We start from the raw sequence: 24,910 nt of genomic DNA on the forward strand, positions 1-24,910 counted from the left end.
TCCCAGCCAGAGGGTGGCGCTGTGAGGTGTGGGGGTGGAGGGGAAGGGAATGAACAGACTCCCAGCCGGCGGGTGGCGCTGTGAGGGGGTAAGGGGATGAACAGACTCCCAGCCGGAAGGCGGCGCTGTGAGGGGGTGGGTAAAGGGATGAACAGACTCCCAGCCGGAAGGCGGCGCTGTGAGGGGGTGGGTAAAGGCATGAACAGACTCCCAGCCGGAAGGCGGCGCTGTGAAGGGGTGGGTAAAGGGATGAACAGACTCCTAGCCGGAAGGCGGCGCTGTGAGGGGGTGGGTAAAGGCATGAACAGACTCCCAGCCGGAAGGCGGCGCTGTAAGGGCGAGGATCAAGTGGCTGCCAGGGCCTGTGCTGTTACTGTTTTGCTGAGCACAGAGGAATGGGATCAGGCTTGGGTTGTTGATTGGTGATGAATTGGAGTTCCCTCTTTGCTTTGATGAATGAGAGAACTCGAACCTGTGAGAGAAGAGCAGTTGCTGCAAAAAGTGAGTCTGTTGGAGTTCATTCCTGCACTTGGTTAATATGGTCATGGGTGACCCTGTATACTTTAGTGTGATGAGCACAGCTAGCCATACCTTCACTCAGAAATTATTTATCACAGTCACCTCGGTCTGTATCCGAGTCCTCGTAATGAGCGCAAAAAAAAAACTATAGATGCTGGAGTTTGGGAAAAAAATTCTGGACATGGTCAGCAACTCCGGCAGCGTCAGCGGAGAGGAACAGACTAAACGTTTCAGGTTTGGAGGATGATAAATAGCTACACATCTGAAATGTTAAGACTTTGTTCCTTTACACCCAAAACTTGGACGTACTGATGTATACCTAAGATCTCTGACTTTTGCCTATATAATCTTTTAGTGCAACTATCCCAATCTAATTTTGATTATTGGCTTCGTGCTGATCCCTGACACTATTTGAGCAGCCTATTAATGGGAAGCATGACAAGGCCATGGAGTGCATACACTCACAGTCATATTTGTATCAATAAAATATCATGACTTTTGTGACTCCAAGCATAGAACTTGTAGTGATGGAGAGTTTGGAAGGTGCTTAAGGAGCCTCAAGGATTTTCTGCAGTACACTTAGTAAATAACACACACATTGCTGCTACTGTGAATTAGTGGTGGAGGGAGTGGATGTTTGTGGATGGCATGTCAGTCAAGTTAGCTGCTCTTTCTTGAATGGTGTCAAGACCCTTATCTACCCTGGAAGCTGCTTTGTTAAACAGTATAGTTTTAATTGGTTAAACTGCAGTGTGGTGTAATTACATTTCCTATATAGTCTGTGTGCATACTATGGATATTCTTTCCTGATGTCTGCAAAGTTGTATAGGTCTACTGCCAGATTCTGTTCTCATCCATGGAGTACCCTCCTGTTGCATTAATGCAGTATACTTATGCTTCCCACAGTAGCACTGTTCAAACATTCTGAATGCTGGGATGGATCGCAACCCATCTCCACCACCAAGTGATGAAAGCACTGATGAGACAACCAGAGTTGATGCAATTGGGAACACAGTGTACAGCAAGCACTGGTTGTTCAGCACACTCATGAAGCTGATTGAGGTAACATTTATATTCTGTACTTTTGCCACTGTATATTAAAACCCAGTTCCTATTTTGAAATGGTAGGAATGCAGATTTGATCAATTTCATTAGGGCTTCCTCGCTCCTCAGAAAACTCAGATGGCAAGTATATTGAACAAAGTTGACTCAATTGCATAAATTGTAAGACAGTTATAACTGGTCTGTGCTGAGTCACCTGATTCCACTTAAAATGAAGTGGGGTTATGGTAAGGGGAGAAAGCCAGCAGAGTGCACTGTCAAGTAGACCATGATGTGCATGTTTGACTGTATTGGCTTCATGCTGATCCCTGACATTATTTGAGCAGCCTATTAATGAGAAGCATGTCAAGGCCATGACGTGAATACACTCACACTCATATCTGTATCAATAAAGTATCATGACCTTTGTGACACCGAGCACAGAACTTGTATTGCAATTACAGATTTTACTGGGGTATCTAGCAAGAAAAAGTATGCACAACAACATAGTACCCGATGGCAGGAGACATGCTAAATGTATAAACTGTTTCACTTTCTCAGCTTGTCTGTCCAGAAGGTGAAGAGGCAGAAGGATCAGATTCCAGAACAGAGACAGAACTGGATGAAGATCTGGAGAATGAGATCTGTAAAATGTGGGACATGTCAATGGATGAGGTAATCATGGATCTCCATCAGATCCTTCAATGTGATGGTTAATGTTATCTGATTGAATGTAGGTGACTGATATATCTGGAAAGAATATCCTACCTATATCTAAAGTCTCAAAATCGCTTTGCTATTCACTATTCCATCTTTAAATTCCTTTTGCTGGCTCAAAAATCAATCTCTGCAGTGAGAAAGAAAGATGAACTAATCTCTAGCTTTGACTTTTTCTGCTTCTGTTTTTTTTAACTTCACTGTTGCTTCATTTCACTGAGAGAGCTTTAAATGAAATGGGTGACTTTGTGGTGAATTCATCAACCAATTAATTTTCCACTTTTACTATAGCACAGTACATTGAACTGCCAGACCAGCTCTTGACTAAAAAGACACTTTTTAGTCAAGTGTGATCAAATGATAATGTGAACATTTTGTTTTCCAGTCATAGCTTTGTAGTCTGTATTGTAGAAAAGATTGATATAGGTCAGGTTGTGTTTGCTGAGTTGTTAGGTGGTTGGTGCTTTTTTTGAAATGCAGCCATTTTATAGTAGTTGACCATGCAGCTTAAAGGGCTAGGTCTTTACTGCACTGTTCTTAACCTTAGGACATGCATGATGGCTGTTCCTGTCAATATCAGATGTTTGGGTACTGTCTACTGACTCAGACGCATGTCACTATTGCTTACTCACTAAGCTTTGTGTTTTGTGCTGCAGGATGTTGCTGTGTTTCTTCAGGAATTCAATGCTACAGACATCTTGCTGGGCATCATTGGTAAATCCAAGTGTCCCCGACTAACGGTGGGTGAAGCTTGCAGTAAGTGAGGGTTATTTGCAATGTAATGTGTTCCTGTCTAGTTTATTGTATGGTAGCCTCAATACTTATAGTTTTTGGGAGAGTGAGAGACCTGGCAATCAAACTTCTCCAGCATAGATATCTAATTTTAGATATAGACAATTTATGTGTAGTTTGCAGCAATTTCATGGTATCCATTTTGCAATACCTTTTAACTATTGGGCATGATACGCATCTGGTTATTAATGAGACATGGTTCTCCTCTTACTATCCTATGTCTGGGTAATTAGCTGATGCCAACCACCATTTTTTTAATAATCAGGATCAAAAGGCAACCTGGTTGTACCTTTATGAGGAGATAACTGTCTGGATGGTTTCTGCAGACATAAGCTGAGTGTCTTTCCTGGTTATTTAATCTGGAGTTCTGGAAATAGCTACACAGGACAGCAACTTTAGAATATTGGTTAAAAGGAAGTGCATTACACTCTGAAAATAGTTTTTCTCACCGCATTTCTGCAGCTACCGAATCTAATCACCTGCACTCTCCCTTCCATCTGTGATACCCTAGTCTCCAAAAAAAAAACAGTTTCTGTCTGTTACCCTGGTCCCCATGGTAGATGTTCACCACCCTTCAAAAGTCCAAGGGATGTAGACTTGAATGGTAAAATGCATAGCTAATTTAGCTAGTTATGGTGAGGTATGGCTGGATTACCTAAAGCATTATTGGACTTCTCACTATTCCAGGATCATCCTAGCATGAAGGTCTATCTCTTGACTTCTTGTCTCCACAACAAACTATCTTTTTAAACCCTTCTCCCCATTTCCTTGATTCCAGAAATAAATGCAGGGAGTTCATGGGGGGCAGCACACTGGTTCAGTGGTTAGCACTACTGCCTCATAGCGCCAGGGACTCAGGTTTGAGTCCACCCTCGGTCTGTGTGGGATTTGCACATTCTCCCCATGTCTGCATGGGTTTCCTCTGGGTGCTCTGGTTTCCTCCCATAGTCCAAAAATGTGCAAGTTAGGTGAATTAGCTGTGCTAAATTGCCTACAGTGTTCAGGGATGTGTAGGTTAGGTGTATTACTCGGGGTAAATGTCAGGGAATGGGTCTGGGTTACTCTTTGGAGTGTTGGTGTGGACTTGTTGGGCCGAATGGCCTGTTTCCACACTGTCGGGATTCTATGATTATTTTGTCAATCATTTTAAAACCATCTGAACAGCTGCTTCTGTCACCTTCCATTTCACCCAGGCAAACTTCCTTAAAATTCCCTTTTGCCCCCACCTCAAATTTACACATTTCTCCTTTCTCTCTCATATATCCCTTCAGGTCTTCTCCAAGTTTATCTTAACTATACAAACCACCTCTTGCTTCCTTATTCTCTCTAAGCTGCTGACTACCCAACTTCTCCTCCAGATCCTTATATTAATCAATAATGAAAATTGTTCTTTTTCTTTCAAGTATTCTCCTTCTCTCCTCTAGATCTGCTATCATCATCCTTAAAAGCAAAATTCTTGTCCCAACTGTCCTCTCAAACTACAGTCCAATCTCCAGCCGACCTTTAATTTCCTAAAATATTTCAGTGTGTTATTGCTTCTTAAATTGGTACCCAGCATTCCCAGAACTCCATTTTTGAATTCCTCAATCCTTCCAATCAGCCTTGTATCTTTGCTGCTGTAATAAATCAGTCTGATCAACAGTCACAATAACATTCTAAGTAATTATAACAACATTAAATTATTCCTTCTCATTGGTCTTGAGTTGTCTGAAGTCTTCAGTGGAGTTAACTACAGCATCCTTCGCTGATACCTGTTGACTGTCACCCAACTGGTGCATACATCTGATTCCATTCTGATCTATTGGAAGTTGCGCATATCTAGGGTATCCATTAGATTGGTCCTTGTTCCTGCTCGTGCAACATTACTTCTGGCATGGCCACCCAACACTGCTGTCACTCAGCAACATTTCCAGGAACCAAAATTCTTCATTCGCTTGTACACTACAACACTGAACTCTTCCTTAGCATCATCTCTCTCAACTCTGCCACCGTTGCTAAATTATCAGACTGTTCATTGGTATTGAATATTAGATGCAGGAATGCCCACCAATTGAATATTGGACAGACCATGATTTTGATCCCCTCAGCAAAAACCATTTCCAAACTACAAATTCTACCTTTCTCATCGGTGAATGGTTGAGAGTAAACCAGACCATTTACAATCTTGACGTCTTTTTTTGACTGAGATGAGTTTCTGACTACATATGCCACCACTGAGGCCTCCTAATTCCATGTCCGTAGCATTGCCTATGTAGCCTCTGCTGCCAAAACCCCCTGTCATCAGTTTTTTTACCTCTGGACTTAATTATTCCAATGCATTCCAGGCTGTCCTCCCACATTCTACCTTCAATAAATTTGAGGTTTCTCAAAACTCTGTTGTTTATGTCTTAAGCTACCCCAAGTTATGTTCCCCTACCACCCCGAGTTCACTGATCTTCACCTCTTTATTTCCTTACCTCTTCTCAATAAGACCTACCTCTTTGACAAAGCTCTGACATAGTATTTCCCTATGTGGCTTGGTTCCATATTTTGGTTTGTAATGCCCACGTGAAACACCTTGGGATAGAAGTTTTTTTCATTGTTTTAATGATCCACTTCAAAACGAAGAGAGGTGAAACTTTGTAAGTAGTTAACTAAAAGAAGGGTTTAAACTTAACATGTATGAATCAAAGTCTTCACCATGAAAATACAACTATCAGAAAAAGCTATGGTACTGTGTTAAATATATAGTTAAGTCACTTAATGAATGAGCTAATGGTTATGTTTACATTCTGCACAGAATACTGTTTTGTGTGCTGCTGGAGGTGGGGTAGGTTTTGGTTTAAGATTGTATGATGTTGAGGACAAGAGAGCATTTAAATATTACTTACCTGTAAGAAATTAAATGTTGGGGGCAGAATTCATGTTGGGATAGTGTGTAAACGGTCTGAGGAAGGAGTGACCTTCAGCTAATTGCTCATTTCTCATTCCATTTTGTTTCTGCAACAGTGATATGTTATTGCTTAATAAAGTCTCTTCTTTTTCGAGGTTAGGAGATTTGCGTTGGTATCCTGGGAAATATGGCTTGTTACAAGGAGACCTGTCAGGCAATCAGTAATAATGATAATCTTGTGTGAGTATTGTATACAAGCTATGGTACACATCCTTCCATAAATAACTAGTAAGAACATTAACTCCCATCCTTAGAGAGTGTTGTTGGTGCAGTAGGCTTTTGGAAAATCTGGCATAAAAATTGAATTGAAGATAAGCCCGCAGCATAGCATATTTCTCTTTTGTTGTTCTCCCCAGCTCTCCTGTACATGGAGCATGAGCTGGACAAATCATAATTGAAATTTTCAGTTACTAGAGACTTCATTGTACACCAGAGAGGCAATCCCCTCTGTAACCTCTAATAACGGCATCAAAGTTAATGAAATTTTAGAAGCGACATATAGGAACTCTGTAAATCTATTTCCTGTGTTCAGTTTATCATCAAAAAGGCCCCCTCCTACTTTCTGGATAGAATCAATTAACCAGTAAATTTGGCTACTTTATTTGAAACACCAAGTAGAAGATGCTTTACTCAGGCCTATCGGATATAAGAAATAAATCCAGCAAAAAATGAACTTAAATCTGAATCTTACAATGCTGTGCTAGTGTTACTTGGTACTGTGATTAATAGCACAAAGTTTGCCAGTGTAGTATGAAACACCTGAAGTGATCAGATGTATGAAGACTCCCAGTATTAAAAATTGGCAGCTGTTTCAGTGCATGATGTTTGTGATACATGTGTAGAAACATTTGAGGTACTCAAATAGGCAGAGGCAGCATTTGCCCAGAGACTGTATTGCAATTTTACTCCAACTACAGATCCTCTGAGATACTTGTGGCATCTACTTTGCTGTTACATAGAAACAGAGAAGATAAGAGCCGGAGGAGGCCATTCAGCCCTTTGTGCCTGCTTACCATTTGTCACATTCATGGCTGATCGTCCAACTCGACAGTCTCACCCTGATTTCTCCCCATGATCTTTGATCCCATTTTCCCCAGTGCAATATCTAGCTGCCTCTTGAATATATTCACTGTTTTAGCATCAACTACTTCCTCTGGTGATGAATTCCACAGGCTCACCACAATGTCTCCTCATCTCCCTCCACCCCGAATCCTCAGACTGTGACCCCTGGTTCTGGATGCACCCACCATCAGAAACATCTTCCCTGCACCTACCCTGTCTAATCCTGTTAGAATTCTATGTCTCTATGAGATCCCCCCTCACTCTTCTGAACTCCAACAAAAACAATCCTAACCTGATCAATCTCTCCTCATACATCGGTCCCGCCATTCCCAGAATCAGCCTGGTAAACCTTTGCTGCACTCCTTCGGGAGCAAGCGCATCTTTCCTCAGAAAAGGAAACCAAAATGCATGCAGTATTCTAGGCTTGGCCTCACCAAGGCCCTGTACAACTACAACAACATATCCCTGTTCTTGTACTCAAAACCTCTTGCACTGAAGGCCAACATACTAATTGCTTTCTTTACCGCCTGCTGCACCTGCATACCTACCTTCCACAACTTGTCCACAAGGACACCCTGATCCCGCTACACACTCCCCTCTCCCAATTTATAGCCATTCAGGTGGTAGTCTATCTTCTTGTTTTTGCTTCCAAAGTGAATAAATTTCCACTTACCTAAATTATACTGCATCTGCCATTGATTTGCCCACTCAGCCAACCTGTCCAGATCATGCCGAAGGATCTCTGCCTCATTTCACCATCACAGTTCACCCTCCCATCCAACTTGGTATCATTTGCAAACTTTGAGATGTTACATTTTGTTACCTCATCCAAATCATTATATTGTGAATCATAAATATCTACACCTGCTAACAACATTTCAGTAAGTGAAGCAGCTGGATAACGATAAAGTGAATTTGACCTAGGATGAACAATGTGAGTTTTTTGAAGTTGGAGTTTCAGAATTTAAACGTTTTAGGATTTAGTTTGTATTGTTGTCATAGATTTGATGTATCAAACTAAATATTCCATGCGATCAGTGAATCACGTTGTTTGCCAACTTTCGTTAGAAGTTCAAATTTTATTTGAAGGTGTTTTTCAGCAAGAAGGAGCTCTTTATAGCTGCAGAGTATAAGATATTGATTAAGAAAGGAAGCAGTATAATTTATTGAATCTAAAACCTGTGGGAGAAGAATTTTGGGATTTTATTCCAAAAGAGAAAATGCTGGAAAATCTCTTTTGGTTTCAGATTCCAGCATCCGCAGTAATTTGCTTTTATTTGGGAGTTTATACCCTGTTTTTTTATTGTTTCTGTGGTTCTTTAAAAACACTATAATTATTCTAGTTGTTCTAGGAATGTAAATTATGGTGGGTGGCATGGTGTGTTCAGTGGTTAGCACTGTTGCCTCACAGGACCTGGGTTTGATTCCCCTCTTGGGCAACTGACTGTGTGTAGTTTGCTCAATCTCCCCTTATCTACATGGGTTGTCCCCGGGTGCTCCAGTTTCCTCCCACTCTGAAGATGTGCAGGTTTGGTGGATTTACTATGCTGAATCGTCCATCTTGTTCAGAGATATGTAGGTTAGATGGATTGGCCATGGGAAATACAAGGTTACTGGGAGAGGAGGATGGGTCTGGGTGGGATGCTCACGAGGGTCAGTGTGGACTCGATAGGCTGAATGGCCTGCTTCCTGTAACAGTTCTACGATTCTATATTGACAAAAGATGACACCTACAGGCGAAGAGGGAAGAATTTAGGGAGAAAATGTTATAAGGTTTGTTGGATTTTGAGATGTGTTTTAGAATAATTGGCTATTTTGTTGATTATCCTGTTTCTTTCCTTTTCCTCAGTAATGTTTTGCTGTTGCTACTAGGAGATTCTGACCCACCTACTCTTTTGGAGACAAGCAGGTAGTGTTTTGAATATTTTTGAATACTGTGCACACTCAATTTATAAAGGTCATGTAATACTTGATTACTTTCTAGCTAAATGACTTCATGAATTAACTGTACGTATAAGGAAAATTTAATATGGAACTTTATTATGTTGGTAATGGATCTTCTCTGGAAACTGCTGTAATGCTTATAGTGAAAGTGCTCCCATAATTCTGTTAGGCAAGGAATGCTAAGTTTTGGACTCAGCAATGATGAAGGAACAACTATATAGAATCAAGTTAAAATAGTGAGGGACTTAGTTGAGAAGTTGGAGCTAATGTGGCTACATTGTATTCCTGGATGTGGTATGAAGTCTGATCTATGGAAACGTGTATCCAAGTGTGGTCAGTGTTTTAGATGGGGCATGTCAACAAAGCTGGCAGATAGGCACCATCCTAGTACAAGTGTTAATCTATCTTTCTTTATCAGATGCTGACTGATTTATTTATTTTTATTTAACCTTTTCCATACTTCTGCTGTGCTCGATAACTCTGAAACGAGCCATTCCTCAGTTTGGATGAGATGCATGATCTGATCTGAATTGGCAATATATTTACTGGTGTGGAATTGGTTGTCAGTCGTCACAGAACATCTGATCCTGATCATGGACCTGGGCATGATTCTTCATTGCACATAACTGAAATGAACATAAACGGTTTCAATAAGATATAAAAGTGTTTGCTATCTGTTGACTCGAACTATGAGAAGTAACTAAAAATAGAATTAACCATCATCAGCCCAAACATGGAATGTGTCTGGAGGGGGCATTGTGTGCTGTAGAATGAACGTAGGTCTGTCACTTGCGATGTTGATATTCTAAGAATACTAGGCTACATTAATGCCACTTGTGGCATCTTGATAATGATCCCTTTTTTGGTTAATGCCTCTATTTTGCAGGTTAATACTGGGCTGTCTTTCTCAGCCAGATGTGTCCAGCATTTGGGTTGATCAAATCCACAAGCAACACTCTGTTCGGGAGAACGTATGTTTCATAATGCAGAGCTCTACAAATGGTAAGTGGTTTACTCTTTTGTGAAAGCCATTTCTTCAATACCCATGTGGTGGCAAAGTCTGCCTTTGTTTTCATTCTCTTGATTTTTATTTGAGAGGTGTCTGCCTGGCTTTTTGGGATGTTTGGGTGGAAGGTTGTAAGCTAGGAGAGGATGCCTGTGCATTTGAAATGGTGCAGAGTCTGATGTATTCTTTGAATGACAAGCTTGCAGTGATACATTGACCTGTGAGAATTTCTCAGTCCTGAGTTAGTGGAAGTCCTCTCACTGTTAGATGTTTGGGAATTCAAACCCACTCTGGGGACTTCAGCAGGAAATCTTAGCTGAAACATAAGATGAACTTAGGGCATGGTTAGGAACATGTGACTGGGATATCAGGCTATTACAGAAATATGGCTCAGAGGGACAACACTGGCAGGTTAATATCCCAGGGTACAAATGCTTTATGAGTGATAGAAAGGAAGGCAAGAAAGATGGGGAAGTGGCATTTTTGTTAAGGATAACATACTGGTTGTACATCGGGGGGGATATTCCTGGGAGAATGTCCAATAATGTTATATGGGTAGAACCGAATTAAGAAAGGGATGATCACCTTATTGGGGTTGTACTATAAGTCGCCCAATAAACAGCAGGAAACTGAGAAACTATTTGTAAGGCGATCTCAAATACCTGTAAAAATAATAGCGTTATAATGGTAGGGGATTTTAACTTTCCAAACATAGACTGAGACTGCCATAGTGTTAAGGGCTTGGATGGAGAGGAATTTGTTAAGTATGTGCAACAAAATTTTTTTATTCAATATGTGGATGTACCTACTAGAAAAGGAACAAAACTTGACTTTCTCTTGGGAAATAAGGCAGGGCAAGTGACTGAGATGTCAATAGGGAGCACTTTGGGGCAAGTGATCATAATTCTTTTTGTTTTAAAATAGTGATGGAAAAGGATCAACCAGATCTAAAAGTTAAAATTCTAAATTGGATTTAGAACTTTCAAAAGCTTATTGGGAGAGGCTGTTTGTAGGTGAAGAGACAGTTGAAAAGTGGGATGCCTTCAAAAATGACGTAATGAGAATTCAGAGAGAGTATATTCCTATTTGTGCAAGACTGGTAGGTGTAGGAAATCCTAGATGACTATCAAGGAAGAAGGAGGAGGTATATGTCAGTTGGGGTTGAGCGAATCCCCCAGAGAAGTATAGGGGCAGTAAAAGTATACTAGAGAGGGAAGTCAGGAGGGCAAAAAGGGGACATGAGATAGCTTTGGTAAATAGGGTTAAAGAGAGTCCAAAGAGATTCTACAAACACATAAGAGCAAAAGATTAACTAGGGAGTGTATAGGGCCTCTTAAAGATCAACAAGGCTGCCTGTGTGTGAAACCTCAGGAGATGGGTGAGATAGTAAAAAATATTTTGCATCACTATTTATTGTGGAAAAGGACATGGAAGCTAGGGAATTTGGGGAAATAAATAGTGAAGTCTTGAAAAGTGTCCATATTACAGAAGTGAAGGTGTTGATGGTCTTAAAATGCATAAGTGTTGATGAATCCCCAGAACCCAATAAAATGTTTCCAGACCTTTGGAGGAGCTAGGGAAGAGATTGAATCATAGAATCCCTACAGTATGAAACAGGCCATTTGGCCCATCAAATCTATACCAACCCTCCAAAGAGCATCTCACCCAGACTCAACCCTCTATCTTATCCCTGTAACTCTGCATTTCCTATGGTTAATCCACTAGACACTATAGGCAATTTATGTAACCTGCACATCTTTGGACTGTGGGAAGAAATCAGAGCACCCAGAGGAAACCCATGCAGACACGGGGATAATGTGTAAATTCCACAGTTAACTGAGGGTGGAGTTGAACCCAGGTTGAAGGTGCTGTGAGACAACTGTGCTAACCACTGAGCCACTGGGCTGACAGTCTGGGCCCTTTGCAGAAATATTTGTATCATTGGCAGCCACAGGTGAGGTACTGGAAGACTGGAGGGCTGCTAATATTGTCTCATCATTTTTAAAAAATGACAGTGAAAGACTGGGTACTATAGACTAGTGAGCCTTTTGTCAGTGGTGGGTAAATTGTTGGCGGGGATTCTGAGGGACAGAACTTACTTGCATTTGGAAAGACGAGGACTGATTGGGGATAGTCAACCCTTTACTTGTGGGAAATCATGTCTCACTAACTTGATTAAGTTTTTTTTTGAAGAGGTAACAAAGAAGATTGAAGGCAGAGCATTGGACATTGTCTACATGGACTTCAGCAGGCATTTGATAAGGTTCCGCATGATAGACTAGTTAGCAAAGTTAGATCACGTAGAATCCAGGGGAAGCTAACCAATTGGATACAAAATTGGCTTGAAGGTAGGAGACAGAGTATGGCAGTAGAGGGTTGTTTTTCAGACTGGAGGCCTGTGACCAGAGATGTGTTACAAGGATCAGTGTTGATTCCATTGCTTTTTGTCATTTATATAAATGATTTGGATGTGAATATAGACGTATGATCAGTAAGTTTGCAGATTATGCAAAAATTAATGGTGTAGTGTACAGCAATGAAGATTATCTCATAGTACAATAGACTGAGGAGTGATAGATGGAGTTTAATTTAAGTAATTGTGTTGCATTCTGGTAAGGCAAACCAGGGTAGGACTTATACAGTTAATTCCGTGGGCAGTGTTGCCAAACAAAGAGATCTAGGGGTGCGGGGGCTTAGTTCCTTGTAAGTGGAGTCTCAGGTGGATAAGGTTGTGAAGAAGGCATTTGGCACCCTTACCTTCGTTGGTTGTAACAATGAGTATCGGAGTTGGGACATCATGTTGAGTCTGTTGAGGACATTGGTGAGGCCATCTTTAGAATATTGCATTCAGTCCCCTACAGGACAGATGTTGTTAAACATGAAAGGGTTCAGAAAAGATTTACAAGGCTGTTGCCTGAATTGGAGGGTTTGAGCTGTGGGGAGAGGCTGAATAGGCTGGGACTTTGTTTCCCTGGAGCATCAGAGGCTGAGGGATGACCTGACAGAGGTTTGTAAAATCATGATGGGCAAGAATAGGGTGAATAGCCAAAGTCTTGTTCCCAGGGTAGAGGAGTCCAAAGTTAGAGGGCATAGGTTTAAGGTGAGAGGGGAAAGATTTCGAAGAGATCTGAGGGGTAACGTTTTCACGCAGAGGGTGGTGCATATATGGAATGAGCTGCCAGAGGAAATGGTGAAGGTTGGTACAATTACAGCATTTAAAAGACATCTGGATGGGTATATGAATAGAAAGGGTTTAGAAGGAGATGGACCAAATGCTAGCAAATGAGTCTAGATCAGTTTAGGAAACTTTGATTGGTGCAGTTGAATTGGAGCAAAGGGTTTGTTTCCATGCTGTATGACTCTATTAGCATCTAAAGGCAGTATGTAGATGTATCCCCCATTTTTCAAGATACAGACTTTCCGATGAGATTGTAAATCAAGGCCACGTCTGTCTTTCAGGTTATCCTAAACAATCCCAAGGTACTATTTTAAAAACAAGTCGGAGACTTATCCCTGTTTTCTGGCTAATATGTATTCCTCAACCAACACTCATAAAAACAAATCATCTGGTCTTTATGTCATCAATGTTTGAGAGACGTTAGTGAACATAAATTGTCTGCTGCATTTCCTATATTAAAACTGCGGTTACTCTTCAGTTAGCTGTGAAGCACTGTGGGATGTACTAAGATAATTGAAAGCATTACATAAATGCAAGTTTTTTTTTGGATAGTGGTGTTATCAATGTATTGTCTTTGGTATGTATTGCCCTGAGCTATAAGTACTGCAATCCTATTTGTAGCATGTGCTGACGATGTCTGGGTATCAGAATCAGGCTTGACAGCACTGCTTTGAGATTGGTGGTAATTTCTTTTCTCTGATTCAGCTGATTTGTTGGGGAAGATTGGTGAGGTGGTCGATAAACTCTTTGATTTGGACAAGGAACTAATGCTAAGCTGGGTCGTGGAGTCAAAGGGGTTGGCTGATGCATCAACTATAGAAAAAGAAAACTCAGCTGAAACTGCATTTGTCCCTTGCTTATTGGAAGCAGCCAGACAACTCAGGTAAGTTTTGGGAAGAGGGTTTTAGCCACTGTTTTCATAGTTTTTATATGGTGAATATAAACCCAGTGAAATTTTGTTGCATATTTTTCTTCCCTTCCTTGACATTGTTTCCATTTAGGGATAGGCTGGCCACTGGCCATTGTAAACTCAGTGACTCCTCAGCTACCTGGACTACACATCCTCACACCCAGCTTCCTGTAAGGACTCCATCCCATTCTCCCATATCTCTGTGACCATCAAATTTGTTCTGATGATGCCGCACTTCTGCCATCACCACTTCTCTTCCCTCCTACAACACTGATCATGTTCCCCAGTCCTCACTTTCCACCCCACTAGCATCTGAATCTGAAGGATCATAAGCCACCATTTCTGCTACCTCCAGAGAGATGCCACCACAAGACACACATTCCACTCCCGTCCATTGTCAGCATTTTGAGGACACCCTTCTCTACTGCCAACATCTCTTTATACCCCATGGCACCTTCTGTGAAATGCAGAAGGTGTAGAACCTACCTATTTACTTCCTCCTTCTTCACTATCCAAGATTCCAAGGTGAAGCAGTGATTTACTTGCACTTCACTCAATCTGCTCTACTGTATTCGCTACTCACAACGTGGTGTCCAGTACAATGGGGAGACAAAACGCAGACTGGATGACCGCTTTGCAGAACACCTATGTTCTGTCCATAAAAATGACCTCAAACCTGCAGTCACCTACCACTTCAACACATCACCAGGCCTCTGGGCAACATTTCTGTCTTGGGCCTGCTAAGACTGCTAAGCACAGGCTGGAAGAACAGCATCTCGTTTTCCACTTGGTGACCCTGCAGCCTTTAGTACTCAAAATCAAGTTCAATGCTTGAAGAGTCTGAGCACCTCCTTCCATGTCCTTCACCCACCCCCACATCCCAGGTTGCGTCAAGCACTGCTTTCAGCACAGGCAGCTCATTTTCATCTACTTATAGACCCTAGGATCTGCTTTTCTTACTCCGTGGCTTACTTTCGTCCATCCCTTTGCCTAACTTTCTCGTCTCTGGGCTCCTTACAGACCTATCTGTTCACTCCTTTATCTCCTCCCAATCCCTAAGCATCAGTATAATTACCACGTTTTCCTAGCTGCCTTCAGTTCTGATAAAAGGGTCATTAGACTCAAAACATTAACTCTGCTTTCTCTCCACAAATCTGCCAGACCTGCTAAGTTTCTCAGGCAATTTCTGGTTTTGTTTCAGATCTTCAGCATACACAGTTCTTTATTTTATTAAACTTTCTTTCTCTTTTTCAGATTCTCCCCCACCCAGTAATTGATAAATTATATACTGTGGGGATAGAATTTAGGTAGTGGGGGCTGTTGTCACTTGGTTGCACATGTGAATTTGAAACAAGGTGACATGTGGACTGATGCATTTTTGAAAAACAAGTGTACAGTGTTACATTGAACTGTGGGAGCTTCTCAGTCTTTGTTAATGGTAGTACTCTCATTGTTAGAAGTCTGTGTCTTTAACCCAGTCCATATTTCTCAGCAGAAAATGTAGCCTGAAACTGTAGAATCTATAGGAGTTGCCTAATGTTGGAGGAGCCATCTTTCAGATGAGATCATAAAGCAAGGTCATATCTGCCTTTTCAGTAATGGATGTATAAAATTTTCACACAAACTCTAATCAAACAGTGTAAAATGTGCTGTTACACTCTTGGAATATTTTGCTGTTTTTCTGTTGAATGTAGTTTAGTTTGGTTAACTATCAGCAATGTGTATTACTTTACATTTTGCTTTGTACTAGAGACTGTTATCCCAACCAAATTGGAATTTATGTAGAATGCTAACTACATTTCCAAATTACATCAATAACTGAAAATATTGCATAGTAACGCAAGCTAAAACAACTAATCAAATTTATTTAAAATCATAGAAATTCCAAAAGCACAAAACTAGATTAAGAGTTGAAGTTATTAAAGAAAACTGAGCTGTCTAAATCTATAACTATATATGAGTCTCTTGATGACTTTTGGCATTTCAATTTGCAGTGTTGTATGAATGTTTCCTAACTTGACTGTAAATGATTTAGGAAATCACAGCACAAAACTCTGCCTTACGTAATCTTGAATAAGCGGTGCCACTAAGAAACCACAAAGTAGTTGGTGTTAGAAAATGGTAAAAGGTCATATCATTGCAATGTTGAGAATTGTCCTCAGTTTGTTGCTGAGGCACACTTTTTGAACAAGTATTAATTTACACTTGACCTCAGTGTGCTTGATGCTCATAACGGGTAATGTAAATGGAGTGCACTACAAAAAAAGTTGCTGAACACAAAAAACTAATACAAAGAAGCCAAGAGCCCCAGTTCATAGAAGACCCTGATAGCAAATAATGAAATGCAACTTACCTGGGCACTTCCTGGACAGTTTTGTGAGGTGCTAAAACATCAGTAATTTAGGTTCTTTTTAACTCATTCTTGGAATGTGAGTGTTGCTGGCCAATTATTACCAATCCTGAATTGTCCTTAAGATGGCGCTGGTGAGTAGTCCTCTTGAAATAATACAGCCCATAAGGGGTGGGTACCCACAGTGCTGTTAGGTTCCAGGATTTTGACCCAATGTGGGCAAAACATCAATGGTTTAGTTCCAAGTCAGAGTACTAGTGACTTGGAGAGGATCTTGTAGATGGTTGGGATCACAGGTTGGAGAACTTCCTGCTCCTTGGATGCAGTCTGAACTGCTGTGCTTTTCCAGCACCATTCTAATCAGATAATGGATAATCTAAGAGATTTGACACACGCAAGTAAAATTGGTATAAGTGTGGATGTGTAGTTTGTGTGCTAAACAACTAGTATTCCTGAGATCAAATCTGTCCAATTATAGAGACCTGTAATTGCTGCTGTTTGCATAGGGTGGTGGTCAGTATATTTTGATCTCTGCTATTTGCTGTTTTTAGGTCAGACAGTATTGAAGGGTTAGAAGTTTACATGCATATACTACAGCTGCTCACTACAACAGATGGAGGAATGCAGGCAATAGGTAATTATTTTCAACATTTCATATCTGCAATTCTTTCATATCTCTCCCATTGTTCTTAATGTTTACAAATGGTGAAATTCTACTTTTTATTCAAATTGCATCAATATTCCTTGCCAACATTAAAATAGTGTACGTACTTCCTGCTATTAATCTGTGTGTCATATGTTCATAATGCAAACATGCCTGCTTTTGAGCTGAAATTTGTTTGACAAATCAGAACTTTCACCTAAAAAGCCACTGATTTTAAAAAAAAAAGTGAACCAATCAGCTCTGTAAAAGTGATTTTACATGATCATTTTAGGTCCATTTAAGTATTTAAAACAACTATTGACAGTCTTCCTTTTGAGCATTGTTGCAACTAAGGTTGGAGGAGTACACCATTACTCTAGTCCTGCGACTCCTCGAGTCACAATATAAAACCCAAATAAATATATTTCATTACCCAAGATAATCGAATACCATATATGATATATTAGGTTTTAGACAAAAAAAATCTAGAAACTCAGCTTCTTAATAAACACAATTACAGATTTATCATCAGTAAAATGTAATAATTGATTAATATACACTACTACAGAAATACAATTGATTTTCTCTAAATATCATAAAAACAGAGTTGAAAACATACACACACATTTCAAGAAAAAGAAAAACACATTTCTCTGCAAAAACTTAAGCATTCAGCCTATATAATCTTCTGATAAACAAACTCTGGCCAATGGGTTATTCTTGAAGGCAAAAGGATAAAGCGTAGTATGTCAGAGTCTGTTGCTGTGATGTTTTGGCATGTGTGGTTAAGTCACTCATCATGCATGATGCAGTTTGCTCAGAAAATGCCATTTTGCGATGTTCTTTCAAAAGGTTACACCCTCAGAGTCATAGCCATAGTCATAGAGATCTACAGCACAGAAAAAGGCCTTTCGACCATTATGTCTGTGCCAGTCAAAAACAACTGCCTGAGTTTCTAAAGCCATTTTCAACTGCATGGTCCATAGCCTTGGCATCGCAAGTGCGCATTTGAATACTTCAGAACACCATGAACCTATGTAGAGGATTTCATCTTAGAAATGAGAGAAATGAGCAGTTTGATCTTGGCAGTTTCTCTTCAACTCAGCTTGTCCTTAGCATCTTTTCCTCCAACTCAGCAAGATAAAACAGTTTCAGCAGCGTCGATAGCAAAGCAAGCAGTTATCATCCGTCATGTGAAACCATCTTGTGATTTCCAGTAAGTCTCGTTAAAAATAAGATCCAGTGTTCACAGTGAACTCTCCTTTATCGAAACTACTCCAGCTTTGTCCACTAAACTTGTAATAAATTCCTTGACAATTATCCTTCAAAGCCTGATTCCTCAAAGCAATATGAAATACAAGGTGTCTTCATTAGCAGCTTCTCTTTCTTTTGTAATAATTAAACAATTCTAGTTATCCTGTTGAACTTTAATAGATCTTTTGAAAGATATTTTTAAATACTTCTGTTGGTTGCACTTCTGGCTGACTGCAGTATAGGTTCACTATGATAAAAAAAATAGCAAAAGGCAAATTAGGGGTATCTGGGATCAAGTTATTTTGCATTTGCACCTACAGCAGTCCCATTAGAATATGACAGATGATATCTGTAATGTCAAGTATATGTGTAGAAATTGGATTCCTTTAATCCCATTCATTATTTTACAGGATTAATGAGCATAGAATTTCAAAAGGTGAATGGGATGGGCGTTATCAGAGGTTGCCCTATGGAACAGGTCACAGTGAGCAGCAGTACGTAACATGCTGTATTCTTGGCATGTGGTGACTCTGGATTAGTCCCAGAGGAACTAACCCCTTAGAAGAAAAATACTGGGATAATTCCCATCACAAGTTATACAGAGATACCTTAACTTGATTTTGATGGAACTCCTAAAATTTACTTTTTTTCAAGAAAATGTAAGAACAAGAATTCTGTCCGTGCAGGGGTTTTCACTATGCAACGGAGAGGCATTTTGAACAAAATATACCATTCTGACTTCCTGTGTCTTTAACTCTGCCTCAGGCATAGTTGTGTTTGCTGATTACATCACAATGAATCTCCTTTCTTGTAGTAAGAACTCCAGACAAGGCTGAGGCAACCTGGACTCTACTGTATGACATAGTTCGCACTGATCTTTGTCAGGATGATGACCCAGCTATCATTGTAGAGGAGCAGGCAAGTGTGTTGTCCTCCACTCTGGCTGTCCTTTCAGCAATATTTGCATCATGCATGGAGGAGAATTACATCAAGATTGAGCGAAGTGAGTGAGTTCAATGTGTACTGGGAGAGTTGGTGGGAGAAAATGGCATAATAAATCTAACTCTGACATTTTGTGGGCGGTAATGAGTTTCTTTAATGAGGTGATCAAACCAAGTACAAATGGAGAGAATTACAATCTCAAACAATTGTTCTAAGAGCAGGTCATTATTACGTAGTTCTCTTCTTGAGTGGAGTCATAATCTGAGTGGTAATCAGTTCCTGTAGCTCTATTCAACTGCTGACTTCTTACAATCTTTTATTCCTTACAATCATTTCTATTATGTTTGTCTTGTTATCGGTAAACACTCAACCTGTATATAAGTGAAAGTGAAATTGGTTATGTCAGCTTAATGAATTTAGACTAGGGGAAAATGAGGCTGAACAATCATTCCTAACTCAACACTTGGTTCATTCCTTTTTCCTTTAGACTTTATAGCATTTTAGTATAACTGAATGACTTAATAGGCCATTTAAGAGTTAATCACATTGCAATGGGTCTGAGGTCACACAGAGGCCGAATATGTTCCTTCCCTAAAGGACATTAGTCACCCATATAGGTTTGTAGAACTGTTAACAATGGTTTCATGCTGAGCATTATCAGCTACCATGGTGGATTTGAATGCATTTTCCAGAGCATTAGGTTAGATCTCTGGGTTACTACTCCAGTAATATTTCTACTACCACACCACCACCACCTCGGAATGATATCACAGGTATATACTATGGTTACATAGAGAGACTGAAGCAACTGTAATTATTCTCCTTAGAGTATTGAAGGTTCAGAGAAGTTATCAAAATGAAGAATTTTGATAGAGTGACTATTATAAACTAGTCTTTGGTGAGAAGGTCAGTAACCAGAGGTAATTAACAAAAAAAAATTGGAGATTAGGCTAAATATTCATGAAGTGAATGGGTGGTTTAAACTCCCACTGTGTACTTTGCTCAATTTGGTTCATTCAGTTGCAGTATTCTTCACCTGTGTGTTATGTCTGGTGCAGACCTTCCTTTGCTTGATACGCTGCTGCGAGTTTTGTTCTATGCAGAGGAATCTCAAAAGAGACCATCAGAGAGAACAAGGAGACCCAGCACAGACAAGTGGTCTGTGCCATCTCCGATATCTGGTGCCCAGAAAGGGAAACAGCGGGAAGGAGACTTTCATTTGAAAATTCTCCTGGATATCTGTTGTGAATTTCTGTCTGAAATCTTCATGAACATTGGAAAGGTATGGATGTATATTGGAAATATTAGAGGATGAACAGTGCATGCTAATTGTGTTTAAATATCTGGAAATTCTAGGTGTTAACTGAGAATTCACTCTGGAGCCCTTAAAAATAGAGACTCTGGTTTTGGTGTTAGAAAATGCATGGTTGTAATCTTTAATTAACAATTTATAAAAATGTAAAGTTCTGTTCTCCATAAATGGCTTTCGGTTTTTCTAAAATTTATTCTGTTGTGAGATATGGTCTTTGCATATAAGGTCGGCGTTTGTCACACACAAATGCTCTAATTGCTTTCTAGGGCCATTTCAAAGGGCAATTAAAATTTATCCATGATGCTGTGGATCTGGAGTCACATGTAGGTCAGACCAGAAAAGGATGGCAGATTTTCTTCCTTAAAAAAAGACGGCATTTTCCAACAGTTGCTGGTAGTTTTATGGTTACCATAGCTGAGCTTTATATTTCCAATTTATTCATTGACTTTAAATTCCACCAGCTGCCGTTGTAGAATTTGAACCTGCGTCACTGCAGTAATGCCCTGGACCTCTGATTTATTAGTCACAACCATCTCTGAAATGTAAGAAACTGGCGATAGAGGTAACAGTGGGTTGGGTGAAAGGAAACTAAAAATGATTGAGTGAGAGCAACATTGGGAATTGAGGAGATAAACAGAGGGAGGATGGATGTTGCAATTGGTAATGGGAAAGAAAGGATGAGGCTGAGGATATAGAGATCACTGAGTGAGCACTTGTACTTAGATTACCTCTTCTGAAAATGTTGCTTCTTGAATCTGCTGCTTATAAACCAATCACTAGCCACAGTGTGATTGACAATTCCTCAGTTCATGTAACTGCTCAGGTTTTGGTTCGGCATCATTACGGTGCATTGTGGTAACTATGATTCTCTCTGTTGTACTTATAGGAGATTGTCTCAAAAAGCTTTAAAGAAGGATTCCTGAGCCAAGAAATGTGTACTTCTGCTTTTCGCCACCTCCTCCCTCAGTATCATACAGCTGTGAGTATATTTGCATGACTTGTCTTCAGGGATGAGGGATTTCAGCCATTTGGTGGAATTCTGACTTTGGGATTATGGAATTCTGCTGTTCTTAATTATTTTTCTGACATCTCCCTCTGACTGACTGTTCCAACTTGTTGAGACTTCACTAGAAATAGCATGATTTTTCACTCACTGCTACAGTTGTCAAAACAGATTGAAGGCAGGACTGGAGCTTGTTGAAATTGATGTATTATCTACACCTATAATTTAGTTGAAAGGACTGAGCATAAAATCCAATTTTCTTGTAGATGCCATGCTAATGGGGGAATAACCTGTGAGGATGGTGTAAATAGGCTGCAGAAAGCTAACAGATAGAATATAATGTGGGGGAAATCTGAGATTGTTCAATTTGGTAGGAAAAATGGAAATGCCGAAGATTATTGAAATAGAGAGAGACTACCAGGAAGCTCCATGTTACAGCTCTAGATTTATCAGTTAAAGGGAAGACCAAATCAGTCAGTTAGAAGCGTTTGGAAAACTTTGCAGATTTATGAATTAGCTTTCGAGATCATATTCTGCTGCAAGAATTTACTTCATTCTGTATTAAGTGTGAAGTGCTGAAATGTTTAAATGCTGAGGTCACTTTGGTAATTTTATACAAATGCATTAGTCCTTATTTACAAAAGATGAGCAAAGGGAACAATAATGTTTCTATGCTTATAAAGCATAGTAATTCCATTAATTTGCAGTGGCACAAAAACATTTGCATTTGCTGCAAATCATAAAATACAGAGAATATTAATTGCATCTTGCTTTGTCCCAAAAGCATTTTGGTCCTTTTTCTCAATATCATCCTTGATTCTTTGAACCATAGTAAAATTACAGCACAGGAGTGGCCTAGTATACGCTGCTGAAAGTTTAGCAAATCCTTACCCTCCGTTCTTAATTCAGCACAAGTCAGCAAGTCATTAACTATGAGAGAAATGAGTGTTAAACTTTCAGTGATATCTCTCCTTCAAAGTGATCAGGCTTAAATACGGAAAATGCTGGAATCAGATTATGGGCTCATCAGGATGTGAAACTAAACGGTTAATTTTTCAATGGAGAGCTTTCATCTTTTTTCAAGGTGTTACAGGATCTGTCTTGCATTTATCCAGATTTTATTAAATATTTTTGATATAAATTTTTATGCTCATCAAGTTCAAGGATGTTGTTGCATGCATTAATCTCTCTTGATCTCTTCGTTCCTGCCTTGTATTTCCTGCATTTAAAAGTTTTCTCTGAAATTGTGCAACAATTTGTGGGTTGTTGCTACAGAAGGAAGAAAAATGAAAAGTAGATGCTGATTTTGCAAGGACTATGCATGTCTTTAGAAGAGCTGATTTCAGTGCAAAACTGCTGGGCTGTTTTGATTTCTTCTCACTGAGTTTCTGCATTTGAACCATCTCATAAGAAATGGTAGATTTCTTGCTGGGTCTTGGTTTTATGGATACTAATAATTTGTGACATCACTGCAGAGCCTAGTCACTAATTGTTAGTAGGCTATTTCTACATAGTACTGAAAATGTGTTGGTGGAAAAGCGCAGCAGGTCAGGCAGCATCCAAGGAGAATTGACGTTTCGGGCATAAACCCTTCTTCAGGAAGATATTCCTGACGAAGGGCTTTTGCCCAATACATCAACTCTCCCTGCTCCTCGGATGCTGCCTGACCTGATGTACTTTTCCAGCACCACACACTCAACTCTAATCTCCAGCATCAGTCCTCACTTTCGCCCTGATGCATCATTTTGTCCAACTTCACTTCTCAGTTAAAATCAATGATTAGGAGTAGAGACTCATTGAATTTGTTTCCTATTACCCACGACCAGTAATGCTCAGACAAATTGCTGTGTTCCCATCAATGCTCATTTCCCAATCTCAGATGGGACAATGTTCTTTTAAAGATGGTGCTGATGAGCATTGTTGGAGCAAGTTAAAACAACTTTAATCTTTGCCCAGTTGTGCAACAGTTGATTTGAATAATCTTGATGGAACATTGTAGAGGAAGCTTTGCTGGGCATCAAATCTGTGATGCACATGACTTTGTAATACATAATGGAGTATTTCAGATCAAGCTTTAATCTGCATTTATTTGTACCTTCCCTCGGAGTTCTTGTGGCTTATGTTATGCCTAACATGAGAAGTGTTCCTTTTCCTAGCACTGACATCTTTCAACAAGATGAGCATAAAAATTTGTACTGATAAAGGTTTTAATAAAATTATTGTATATTTCATCCAGTTCTCAGTTATCTTTGCTGATCAATACCTGTAATGTCTCCTAGGTTGAAAAATTCCACACCATCGTATTGGAAGTACAACCGGACACTGCGGAACAATTACTACTGGAGTTTCCCAATCTAAGATCCTCACTGGGAGTTGTTGCTGCCACTGAGAGGGGGGGTACTATGTTGTGTGGAGCAGATGGCCGCAAGACAGAAAAACTCTTAATTGTCTAAATGCACATACCTCTGCCAGACATTACCTGGCAACAATAACGTTGTCAATCACAGACATATCACATCACACAACTGTATTTGGATTTGTGAGCAACACAGGATCGCGTGTTCATAATTGGATTAATGTCCTTATACAGTGTTTGTTTGAGTATTTATGCAGTACATGTGAGGTTTCTTTCTCGATGTAAATGTGAAAGAGACTAGCAGTTGTGGAAAATTTCAGGATTGCTAAAGTTACCGACAAATATCTGCTCTGTTTTGAGCATCCTGAGAATGTGACATCTCAGGAGCAGTTTCATCTTGAACCATCCAAGGACATGTCACAGTTTCAGGGCTGAAAGTTGACACCTAAAGCTGCAGCCTTTATCTTTATGTTTACCCTGCTGAAGCTGTGATGTGTTGAACTATAAATGTGCTCTATCAGCACTAACCTGTTTACTATGTTACTTATGCTGAAAAATATAATATTCAACAGTGCGTATTTTTCTTCAATAAATGTTTGCTTTGCTATCTCAATCAGCGGTCAGTGAATAAAGAATGTTTAGCTGATTGAAGCCTTTCAATGAGATGTTTTCACAAATCCCCCAGCTAAATTTAGTGATTAATGTCCCCTGGGACAGTAATGTTCATGGAATAGCAGCCTCTTTGTGGTAAAATACTTTCAGATACATTGTACTGATGGTGCAGTAGTTGGTGAAGAACCATTGGTCTAGATCCAAAACTTAGTGATCCAAAGGTTCCAGTGACCATCCCTGGTAATTTGAGTAAGCTGATTTTGGCCAGGACAACAGTTAGTTCTATAATTGGTCTAGCACCCCTTGTTTGAGTAGGCCAGAAATTAGCTAAGGATGC

The 24,910-nt window shown here is 39.9% G+C and overlaps 1 protein-coding gene across 2 annotated transcripts; it reads left to right on the forward strand.

Annotated features, from left to right (window-relative positions):
• The first annotated feature begins 324 nt into the window (after positions 1 to 324).
• On the forward strand, positions 325 to 24,607 carry saal1 (serum amyloid A-like 1). Of its 2 annotated transcripts, none has more exons than XM_043686087.1 (13): positions 325 to 501; positions 1,426 to 1,581; positions 2,122 to 2,235; positions 2,934 to 3,017; positions 6,102 to 6,181; positions 8,913 to 8,972; positions 9,894 to 10,009; positions 13,897 to 14,074; positions 17,003 to 17,085; positions 19,163 to 19,351; positions 20,349 to 20,572; positions 21,489 to 21,581; positions 23,885 to 24,607. In XM_043686087.1, exons 2-13 carry the CDS (start codon positions 1,456 to 1,458, stop codon positions 24,056 to 24,058), a joined length of 1,521 nt encoding a protein of 506 aa, XP_043542022.1. In that variant the 5' UTR covers positions 325 to 501; positions 1,426 to 1,455; the 3' UTR covers positions 24,059 to 24,607. The 2 variants fall into 2 exon arrangements, with proteins under 2 accessions (XP_043542022.1, XP_043542021.1); XM_043686086.1 differs by having other exon boundaries at positions 1,429 to 1,581.
• The last annotated feature ends 303 nt before the right edge of the window (positions 24,608 to 24,910 follow it).

This window comes from Chiloscyllium plagiosum, unplaced genomic scaffold (genome assembly GCF_004010195.1).
Source record: "Chiloscyllium plagiosum isolate BGI_BamShark_2017 unplaced genomic scaffold, ASM401019v2 scaf_851, whole genome shotgun sequence".
NCBI lineage: Eukaryota > Metazoa > Chordata > Chondrichthyes > Orectolobiformes > Hemiscylliidae > Chiloscyllium > Chiloscyllium plagiosum.

Bases quoted from the DNA above. Each gene is read 5' to 3' on its own strand.
- saal1 (XM_043686086.1), top strand. From the start codon at position 457: ATGAGAGAACTCGAACCTGTGAGAGAAGAGCAGTTGCTGCAAAAA. The intron at 14,075-17,002 runs GTAAGTTTTGGG...TGCTGTTTTTAG, and splicing joins GAAGCAGCCAGACAACTCAG to GTCAGACAGTATTGAAGGGT. The intron at 20,573-21,488 runs GTATGGATGTAT...TTGTACTTATAG, and splicing joins TCTTCATGAACATTGGAAAG to GAGATTGTCTCAAAAAGCTT.